An 11,192-nucleotide genomic window follows, 5' to 3' on the forward strand; every position below is an offset into this window, starting at 1 on the left:
TTGACATATTTTATTCTAGGCAGTTTTATGTTAATTAAATACTGGCATTTATTGATTTATTTCTCTGAGGATCTGTACAGTCTGCTGTTATGTCTGAGGGAGACTCAACCTTTCTGTGTCAGTTTTTCATTCAGCATTTTATCATGACAACATTTTGAAATTGTATGTTTACTTTTCATTTATTGGCTTTTCTTTTCTTATTAGGATAATTCCTTTGGCATTTTTGACTTTGTTACACCTGTTTGAAGTAGAGATGACAGTTTTCCAGGAAGCCCACAGAAACACAAACAAACCAACCAACCAAAAATCAGATAGAGCAGAAAAAGCAGACAAAAGTTGCTCAGCAGGCGCTGAGGTAGCTGGTATGCACAGATAACAACAGGCCAAATGCCAATTCCTTCCACTGCACAAGTGTAGCCCGAGCTTGGTCTAGAGGCACTTTTTAGCAGCAGTTGTTGTTTAAGTGACTAGTGTTGTTGATGTCGAAGACCCTTGGGTGCAGACATATAAACTTTGGTTTAATAAAACTGTACCACTGGGTGCCCCAGAAGGAATTTCTTTACATTTGAAAAGTACTAGAAGGGAATGTATTATTCTGCTTGCAAATGAAATCAAATCTCTATTCTTTATGACCAGTTGCAGCTGTCTGGGTGTTCTGTGTTTCAGAGGATGTACTGGTTGAAGAAAACCAAAGCAGTTCTGTCTCTCTGCCCAGCGTGATGACCCCATCCTCAGCTGTATACTGTATATGCACAGTATTAAACACAGTGAATGTGACAACAGCAAGCCAACAAGAAACCACTGAAACCTGTGACACAGCATCAAAGCTCTGGAAAAACAGTTAGTAGCATATATATTTTGTTCCTTTTATTTCACAGCATCATTTATTAAGTAAAATCACTTAACTACATATTATACTGTATATTTGTTTAATCTAAAATGAGACAATTTTGTGTATATAGTATGTATCTGTTTTTAACATAATCATTTAACAAGCAGTCTGTCAAATCAGTCATGTAAATAATAATACCAATAGGTTTACTGTGAGTACACTTGAATAACAATCATCTAACTCCGTAATACATATTATTCTCCTAATAATCATAAAGCTGGCTAATGTGAGTATTACACGACTCTACATCACATATGTCACCGATGGAGGCATGTTCAACATCTAAGGACAGCCAAGAGGGCCAAAATACTATTTACAATAGCCTATTTTAAGAGTACTTTTTGCGACAAGTCAACCTTGATAAACTGTAGGCCAGTCAGCCTAACTGTTGTAGGTCATTTGGAGGTTATCACTGCTGTTACACAATGTTGAAGTGCACTTATGTTATTTCTTATCCTTATACTGTTTTATGAATTTCTGTGCAAATACACTGAATACCATTTAATACAAACCAACTTAACATTGTGATTAATATACACAAGAGAGGTGTTAGCAATAAATTGTTCTTGACTAACTGTGGTCCATTAATTTTCCTACTAGCTCGTGGATGATCGTTTGTGTTCATTTGCTGCATTTATTGCTTAATCTGAGTTGATTTTGCAGCAACTATGTTTCTGGTTTATGAAGGCACAATTGGAGTAAATGAAATCTCAATTAAATTTTGCTGTAATGTGTCAGTGAAAGGAAACTGTGCCTGAGCAGCAAACACTTATTTTAGATTCTACCTTGTGTATCACTGTCTAGTCAATAGTGGCAACCTAAAAAGTAAAGGTGTCAGTAAAACGTATGATTTTGGGCTTATATGTTTGTTTGACTGAAGGATCCCCATAGTTAATTGTTCTGTACTTCGGTTTCTGTTTTGGCTTGACTCTCTCAGGTTGAACCTCAGGTAATGTCACTGCAGCCTTATTGGCTGTGCTAGAAAGTATAACATTTTGTGGGATACTAGTTTCTTTTATGTCCACTAGCACTGTTTCTTTTTCTTCTCTGGCCTCCTTATCTTCTCCTTGTGGTTTAGTTTCTGTGGCATTTCTTTTTATTGTTGTATGAATGGTGATATCATTAGAAGGTATGGAGGTACGTTCGGAGCAACTGAAATTTTGATTAAAATCATTGTCTTGGTCATTGTCTTTAAGGTCATTATCTTGAAAATTTTCTATTGTCATTGAAACAATGTCAAGAGAAGTCTTGGGAGTCTCAGACTGCAGTGATGGAACTGCGACGAAAGGAGTTATAGTTTCTGAGTGTGGTGCTGATTGAGAGGCAGCATTCATGTGATCAGCAGATTGTTGATAATCAAATCTGTAAACACGTGGGATAACGTGCTTGGACAACCTTCCTTGAATAGTTACTGCACTGAGGGGATTTGGATCTACAGCTATGTTGTCCACTGGGTCATGGCCTCTGCCCTTAGAAAGTCCCTCAGTTTGGGGTTTTACAGCGCCTTCACCTAGTATAGTGATAGGCTCAGCTGTTTTTGACTGACTGTCAAAGTATTGTGGAGTTCCACAAGAAATATCCTTCTTCACATTTAGTATCTTTTCTGAATTCTCAAGTTGTTTTTCCTGTAGATATTGCTTAGGAGAGGAATCTACACATATGGACCAAGGTGGGTCAGCGACAGCTGTGTTGTAAATGGTGTCTTGGCCTCTGTCCTTAGAAAGTCCCTCAGCTTTAGGTTTAACAGTGCCTTCGGCTGGTATAGTGAAGGGCTCAGCAGTGGCTCTCTCATTGTGAGAGTATTGTGGAGTTCCACAAGAAATGTCTTTCGTCATATTTAGTATCTTATCTGAAGTGTCAGGTTTGGAAACACGTGGGATCATATATCTGGGCAACCTTCCTTGAATAAGCAATGCACTAGAGGGATTTGGATCTACAGCTGTGTTGTCCACAGGGTCATGGCCTCTGTCCTTAGAAAGTCCCTCAGTTTTAGGTTTGACAATGCTTTCGGCTGGTATAGTGGAGGGATTGGCTGTGGCTGACTGACTGTGAGAGTATTGTGTGGGTCTGCAAGAATTGTCTTTCCTCATATTTAGTATCTTTTCTGAGGTGTCAGGTGTGGTTCCCTGTAGATATTGTTTAGGAGTGGAATCTACACATAAGGACCATGGTGAGTCAGCTACAGCTGTGTTGTAAATGGTGTCATGGCCTCTGTCCTTAGAAAGTCCCTCAGTCTGGGTCTTTACAGCACCTTCGGCTGGTATAGTGGAGGGCTCGGCTGTGGTTGTGTCACTCTGAGGGTATTGTGGAGTTCCACAAGAAATGTCTTTCGTCATATTTAGTATCTTATCTGAAGTGTCAGGTTTGGAAACGTGTGGGATCATGTACCTGGGCAACCTTCCTTGAATAAGCAATGCACTAGAGGGATTTGGATCTACAGCTGTGTTGTCCACAGGGTCATGGCCTCTGTCCTTAGAAAGTCCCTCAGATTTAGGCTTTACAGTGCCTTCGGCTGGTATAGTGGAGGGCTCGGCTGTGACTGACTGACTGTCAAAGTATTGTGGAGTTCCACAAGAAATGTCTTTTTTCATATTTAGTATCTTTTCTGAGGTGTCAGGTGTGGTTCTCTGAAGATATTGTTTAGGAGTGGAATCTACACATAAGGACCATGGTGAGTCAGCTACAGCTGTGTTGTAAATGGTGTCATGGCCTCTGTCCTTAGAAAGTCCCTCAGTTTTAGGTTTTACAGCGCTTTCAGCTGGTATAGTGGAGGGCTCAGCTGTGGCTGTCTCACTGTGAGAGTATTGTGGAGTTCCACAAGAAATGTCTTTCTTCATATTTAATATCTTTTCTGATGTGTCAGGCATGGTTCCCTGTAGATATTGTTTAGGAGTGGAATCTACACATAAGGACCATGGTGAGTCAGCTACAGCTGTGTTGTAAATGGTGTCATGGCCTTTGTCCTTAGAAAGTCCCTCAGCTTTGGGTTTTACAGTAGAGGGCTCAGTGGTGGCTGTCTCATTGTGAGAGTATTGTGGAGTTCCACAAGAAATGTCTTTCGTCATATTTAGTATCTTTTCTGAAGTGTCAGGCTTAGAAACATGTGGGATCATATATCTGGGCAACCTTCCCTGAATAGGCACTGCACTAGAGGGATTTGGATCTACAGCTGTGTTGTCCACAGGGTCGTGGCCTCTGTCCTTAGAAAGTCCCTCAGTGGTGAGTTTTACAGTGCCTTCGGCTGGTATAGTGGAGGGTTTAGCTGTGGCTGACTGACTGTGAGAGTATTGTGGAGTTCCATGAGAATTGTCTGTCATCACATTTGGTATCTTTTCCGAATACTCAGGTTTGGTTTCCTGTAGATATTGTTTAGGAGAGGAATCTACACATATGGACCATGGCAAGTCAGCTACAGCTGTGTTGTCCACGGGGTCATGGCTTCTGTCCTTAAAAAGTCCCTCAGGTTTGGGTTTTACAATGCTTTTGGTTGGGACACTGGAGGGCTTAGCTGTGGCTGACTGACTGTCAAAGTATTGTGGAGTTCCACAAGAAATGTCTTTCTTCATATTTAGTACCTTTTCTGATATCTGAGGTTTGGTTTCCTGTAGATATTGTTTAGGAGAAGAATCTACAGATATGGACCACACAGGAGAGCAGGCCATAATGGTTGCCACATGCAAGCGCAATGGGGCCTCCACCTGTGGAAAAACCCAGTAAGGTTCTGGCAGAGACCACTCTGTGACAGAAGTGAAACAAAGCATCTCTGGACTTTCATTTTTTAACTTACTGGTGCTACAGCGAGTTTCATCAGCTGCACTCTGAATTTCACCAGATTTCCCTGAAGTCTTAACCTTGTTATCATAACTTTGACTCTTCATATGTTTCAGTGAACAATGACCATCAGCCTTTTGATCTGAAAACTGTTCTCCCATTTGTCCCACTTCCTTTGCTTTCAAATTATGTCTTTCTCCACAGTTTGGGTTTACTTTTATTACTACCTGTTCTGGTCTATGTTCTTGCCCATTTGCTATTAGATTTTTTTTCAAATGCTGTCCAACAGATTTACTTCTCATTATGTTGTGTTGCTTTTGTTTATGGGCAGTTTGGTCTACCTGTAAACACTTGGGATGGCGTACTTCTGCAGCAGCCTTCTTTGAATAGTCACTGCATTGGGGGGATTTGGATCTACAGCTGTCTTGCCCTCTTTCATAACAAGCTACTATCTCTTTTATATTACTTGTCACCTTGACTTCTCCAGAAGGCCTTCCATGTGAATATTTCAAGTCATTTCCTTTACACACGGTGGCCATGGTCTCAAACCTCTCCATCAAGCAAGACAAGAGGATCCCCTTTCCAGTGAGTTTGGGTTTGATTGGCTGTTTCTTCAGCATATTCAGTCCCCATTCTTTTTGCTCAGCTATGGCAAATTTGGTCACCATATCCTTCACACTGCCACCTCTTTTCAATCCTTGTTCTTTTGTAACTCTGTCTCTCTTAGGCCTGTCCTGCTCACTGTCTTGGTGGTGGTTCATACTACCTGCCACTCCCCTGCTGGAGGACAGAGTTCCTACCTCCCTTTGATGGCTGAGGAAGGGTTTGGGTGAGGACCTTGTGAATTTGGATTGGAGGAGCTGGAATGTAGTAAGGCGCCGGGGTATTAGGTTTCCTGCTCTTTGATCTCCTCCATACCTGCTTGGCAGTCTGTGTTTTTGTGCATCTGACCAGCATTTTTCAGGGATCTTGCAGCTGGTCTCAGTAGTCTTTCCCTGGGTCAATTTATGCTCTTCAGGGAGATGAACCATGCTGCAATTTGTCTGAGGAAGCTGAGTTTGGTTCACTAGAGTCTCAGGGCTCTGATCAAGACAATCTTTGTTTCTTGTGTTTCTTCCAGCTACAGTACCAGACCCCAGCTCCTCCAGGTTTCTGTTTCTGGTGGACGACTTGGGCAGATCCTGCGTTAGGTAATGCAGGATACTCTCCAGAATCCCTCGGAGCACTGGACGGCAGTTGCGATCTCTAACCAACTTCCTCAACATACTGGCATCTGGGCTGATACTGGTTTTCCAAGAATCTGGTCTACAGAGAATAGAGGACATGCAAAACTTAATCTTGCAGCTAAATGTTAGTTTTTTTTAACTGATAAAATCATTATAATGAAGAATTTGGAGGCAACTCTTGCTCAAGCACACCTGTCACAGCATAAATGGGGAATAATTGTATTAAAATTGGATTTAAATTTATTTTAACCAATGGAAGTCAATTTCTGAGAAATAATCAGCACCGAACTAGGCAGAGATTAGTTTTGGAGCATAGTAAATTTGACCTTTCATGGTGACCATATAAAACTAGTCACTGTTATTCAGAATAATCCTCAAAAGCACTGTTTTAACTCTTATTCATCTTACTCTAGTGATATTTCAGTTAGTAAACAATACTTGAACTGGGTAAACCAGTAGTCATCCACCCCTGAAGCAAAGTAGAGGAGATAAAATGTTCAGACTAGATGTGAAGTGTTCCAGCAGTGTAAACAAGGTGAGTTGTTCAGAGAAGTGGAAGTTCTGATAGAAAATTAAGAAGCTATGATAAATATAAATGAGACAGGAACCTTATGTCTGGTATAAATATATCTGAGTTCATTTTAATTGTTAATATTAACCATGTCTTGGTGCTTTCACAATACAGTACACTATACTGTACCTGATAAGAGCATCACAGTGCAAATAATAATCAAATAGGTCTACAAACTCAGTATTGTTCTACAACTCTATTGTTGTGCATAAAAGTTTAAATGATTTCTTTATTTCAGCCACATCTCACATGAACTGATAAGATAAAGACAGAAAGGTTGAAGCCAGATTGAAAACCACTGAACTCATCAGGCACCTTATGCTGAGTCTACTGTTCATACCTTAACATCAGTAACATTAGACAATGTTAGCAAAAGTAGATACTGACTTTGATGAATTATTTAATGACACTGCAGGTTATTTTTAGTGAAGGAAAAAGTCAGAGAAGGACATTATCTGTTGGCTGTCACCCTGTGAACTATGTGTTCTTTGTTTACTGAATGTTTTAAAGGCAGAAGAGTTTTCTTTTTGCCACAGTTCTATCATTTAAGTTAATTAAGTCACTGGATCATTCAGGTGGCCTTAAAATCACACTGGGTTATATCCCCTCCCATCAAAAGACCACAATACACTGATTCCAGATGTAGGACCAAAGAAATCATCATCTAACTGAAATGGAAACTAAATGACAGATCTGTGGATAGTGGACAGCAAAATCAAGGAGAGGAGGGCAAAAGAGGTGAGGAGAGGACAGGATGCCTCTTAAGAGTATTGTGGTACTACCAAGGAGAACTAGGGGATAGTGTGGGACAAAGGGAAACAGTTTTAGAGTGATGTGCAGTTCCACTAATAACTAGTAGCATCCAGGCCAGAGAAGCTCAGATTACTTGTCTATGCATTTTTCTGCAGATGATGCCTTGTAAAGCGCCTCTCCAAGCTCTTCCAGGCGCGTTCGTTTGTCCAAATCCTGGTACAGTCCTTGTGGAACCGGGTTCAGGCCATGCATGAGGCCATAGAGACAGCCTGCAATCAGGCCTGTGGCCTCACTCTCACCTAAACAGAAGTCCACAGTGAGCCCAACATGTGTTAAAATTGTGTTTTAATATGTTCTACAGGACTAGAATAAATGTAATTCGCACCTCCGTGGAACATGGCTCGTTTACACACTTCAGCCCAGTCACTCCCTGCAGCCAGAAGGGCATCGTAGGCTATCATGGGGGCATCATGGCCTCTCCAGCCAGCACGGCCCTCTGAGCTCCACCGCTTGTACACCTGTACAAATCAGGAAACAAAATAACTGCAGAGTTTGGTTCCTAATAGGGGCTCTATTCTGCTGTCTTGAAAATCTGAAGGCAAACTTTCTGTTATACATTTTGAATCAGAGAGGTATGGCTTACCTTGTCCATCTCATCAGCATCATAGCGATCAGGGAATGAAGGCTTGTTCTTCCCTTCTTCATCTATCTCTCTTTCTTCAAGGTAAAACTGCCACTTGGCCTCAAAATAGAACCAGTTTTCCTGATATTCTGCATAGAAATATACAGTGATACCCATTACTGGCATCAGGTAATACTGATGCTCTCTCAGTCCATGTGCATACAGTCCAAATTGAAAAGTACTTTACTGTATACATGAATAAACACATATCATCTTTGTGTTATTATTATCATTATTATTACACAGTCTAACCTGCCATGTGGCGTATGGTTTTCCTGCAGTACTCTTCAGCCAGAGGGATGACCTTCATGAGTTCACGGCCCCAAGTAACGACAGGTCTCCCCTGGACTGCATAGGATGCAAACAGCGCTGTTGTCAGGGAGCCAAGAAAGCCTGAGGCCAAGAGTGACACCACAAGTCACTACGGCAGTTCTGTCTACTCATCAGTGAATTAAGTTTTTAGAAATGTTATGAGAGATGCTTAACAGTTCATCAGCAGCATGATAATCAGCTTGCAGTTGCCAAATTTGTTAGGATAAGTTTGAAACAGCCAACATTTTCACCTATGGGGTGGTTATGGGTCATTCTGCCGATCTCAATGCTGACCTCCACCAGGTTGTCAATTCTGTCAGGTTGCCAGTATCTCATACCCACACACATGGCCTTGGCAGCCGCCCCGAACCCAGACCCTGGACAGAAGCACACATGCACGCATCCAGACACGCATTTTCATAGATGGTATTATATTGGACTCACAACATTTTCAAAAACAATATATAAAATCTTAAGTGACCTTTTTCATTGAAGGGTGTATGCCAGGCGAGCAGGAAGTTGTGAGGCTTGAGGTGAACACATCCCTCCACTGTGGCAGGATCAGGGGCTCTGCCCTGGAGTGACACCATGGCTTCAACATAGAGACGCACCAGCTCCCGGTACAGGTCCTCCAGACACCAGTAATCTGGACACATATACACAATGACACAGTCTTTTATGTTTGGCATGCAAGATGAGATGAGTGGGCTAAGTTTAGCCTCAGCCTGCCACACAATAAGATTAGGACCAGCGTGCCTGTAGAGCGAGTGGGGTCACATCTACACACAATGAGGTCTACTGGGTTGTGTCAGTCATTCTGCTGGAATCTGTTTATGTACATGTTGTATGTGTGTGAAAGAGAGAGAGAGAGCCTGTGTTGACAAAGTGTCACTGCTAATTTACTGGTCTTTGATGAAAGACAAGTACCTTCAGCCTCTTGACTGGACTGTGGTTTAAACAGTGTTACACAGAAAACAGGGGACCTGAAGATGTCAGTCTGTGCGCTGTCAAAGTCTTTAATAAATGTGTGTAGGGAGATGAGAAAATAATAGTTCTTGTGCTGGTAAGAAGATTGACAGAGCCTTGCCAGCGTCAACAACATTCACTACACTACATGTGTTTCTGTCTTGATAGTGTGTGTGTGTGTGTGTGTGTGCAGGCATGTTGGATTGTGGCTAAATAGGCCTCTTAATCTCAAAAGATGTCATCACCGTTTCTCAGGACCACTGTCATTGGCTTTGAGCCACATCTGCGGCCATCATGACATTGGTAGATTATGGAGGAGATTGACCTGCTATTGTTCAGTAAAGGAGGGGTGAGGATTTTCCAGAGGAGTCTATTTTGGACTCTTCTGTCCTGATAACTCCTGGTGACTCTGTGGGAGCTTGAGATGGCGACTGGGTGAGGGCATTCATAGTAAAGTTTCTGCTAAGATTGTGTCCTTGATGGTTTGTTACAATGATGGATTATGGTATTGTATGTCAGTGGGTTTTGTCATTCAGGCTTGATCTGTCAGTAGGTGATTATCAGCTTCCATTGCCTGTATAGAAGAAGTTATTCTGGTCCTTCTAAATGTAGAAAGATTAAAAGCCTGTCTGGACAAGTCTTGTGTTGTGTCCATATTTTAGGGACATATTAGGTTATCTCTATAAACTATTGAACAGATAAAGATGTTAGAATTAGAGTAAAGGTCAGAATGTGACATTTTGATTTGCTTTTATAATTATTATTAAATTCAAAGCTGCAAGTTATTTTTAAATCTTGCTGTGATTTCCACTCTGTAATCTGCCTCTTAGACAATCTTAAATCCTCTGACTTTTTTCATGACTTCAGTCCTGAACGTACCTGTTATAAGAGCTTCTGCTGTGGTCATGTGCATCAGTGTTACATCACTCAGGGGCCAGTTATCAGGGTCCAGTTTTAGGGCACCCAGTCCCCCAAGAGAAGCCAGTTCTTCCTGGATCTTCTTGCCTGAGATGCAGCCTTCCCAACGACCCTTTCTGTAGCCCAAGGCATCACCGACAGCTCCCAGAACCATGGCCGCCTTGAATTTCTCCATGATACTGGGTTCTACTCGCATTGGCTCACCCAGCTAATGAGGGGAAAAAAGGCTTCTCCTGGGATTTAGACAGTTCCTGGCACAAACAACAGCCAAAATCTGAACTCTTTTCAGCTGTTGGTCTTCAACACCTTGGCAGATTCACAGTCATAGAACAGTGAAAACTTGATATGTCTTGCCTCAAAACATCCTGAAGAACTTCCGAGCCCTCACAGTTCTGGTTAAAATTTCCACTAGATGTGAAACAACCACAGACCTCTGTCTCTACAGCATAAGAACTCTTCTACCACCTTCCCACTGTCACCAGGGGTGGGCGCACACACGTAAACATCACATTATCAGCCACAGCTTCTTTGTGTTGGGTGGCGGTGAGGTAAGCTGTGATCAGGTGTCTCCTAAAAAGGCAATCCCCACGGCACCAACCTAAAAGCTGGATGGCTGGGTTTGTACTGGTGCACTCTAAGAGATGCTAATGCTGCTGGGCTGGATTATAAATTTGACAGCTGGTGCTGGACTTTGTTGACACCCCCCATCCACCCCATGGGAGGAGCATAAGAAATCAGCAACACCCCAACCACCCAAGCCCCCACACACACACACACACACTTCCTTTCCTGAACCTACCTTGTTCTTTATTGAAGCTCAAGTCTATAATCACTGTTTTAAACTTTTATTGTATTAATCATCTCCTGCCCTGACCTCAGCTGATCTACTCTCCAGTTACATGTATACCCTAGGCTACAAGAATTCCAATAACTTTTTCTTTAATCCACCTCTTCACACAATGCCCTATGCAAATTACACAGATCTGTCATTCCCAACCCTTTATTATCCTTTATTTTTATTTTATCTGTTAGTGAATGTAGCCCTAAACATACACAGGGTAACAGTAAACAAGGCATTAGCCTACCAGGAGAGCTAATGGT

At 41.9% G+C, this 11,192-nt stretch overlaps 1 protein-coding gene across 2 annotated transcripts; it reads right to left on the reverse strand.

The window, feature by feature from the left end:
- Nucleotides 1–865: 865 nt before the first annotated feature.
- Nucleotides 866–10,825, reverse strand: adprhl1 (ADP-ribosylhydrolase like 1). 2 transcript variants are annotated; one of them, XM_020609284.1, is made up of 8 exons: nt 10,053–10,825; nt 8,689–8,853; nt 8,459–8,584; nt 8,148–8,288; nt 7,857–7,984; nt 7,599–7,731; nt 7,347–7,512; nt 866–5,968 (listed from the first exon to the last, which is right to left on the reverse strand). In XM_020609284.1, the coding sequence occupies exons 1-8, from the start codon at nt 10,285–10,287 to the stop codon at nt 1,711–1,713; spliced, it is 5,352 nt and encodes a 1,783-aa protein (XP_020464940.1). In that variant the 5' UTR covers nt 10,288–10,825; the 3' UTR covers nt 866–1,710. The 2 variants fall into 2 exon arrangements, with proteins under 2 accessions (XP_020464940.1, XP_020464947.1); XM_020609291.1 differs by lacking the exon at nt 866–5,968 and having other exon boundaries at nt 6,510–7,512.
- Between the last annotated feature and the right edge of the window lie 367 nt (nt 10,826–11,192).

Source organism: Monopterus albus, unplaced genomic scaffold (genome assembly GCF_001952655.1).
Source record: "Monopterus albus unplaced genomic scaffold, M_albus_1.0 scaffold4.1, whole genome shotgun sequence".
NCBI classification, from domain to species: Eukaryota; Metazoa; Chordata; class Actinopteri; order Synbranchiformes; family Synbranchidae; genus Monopterus; species Monopterus albus.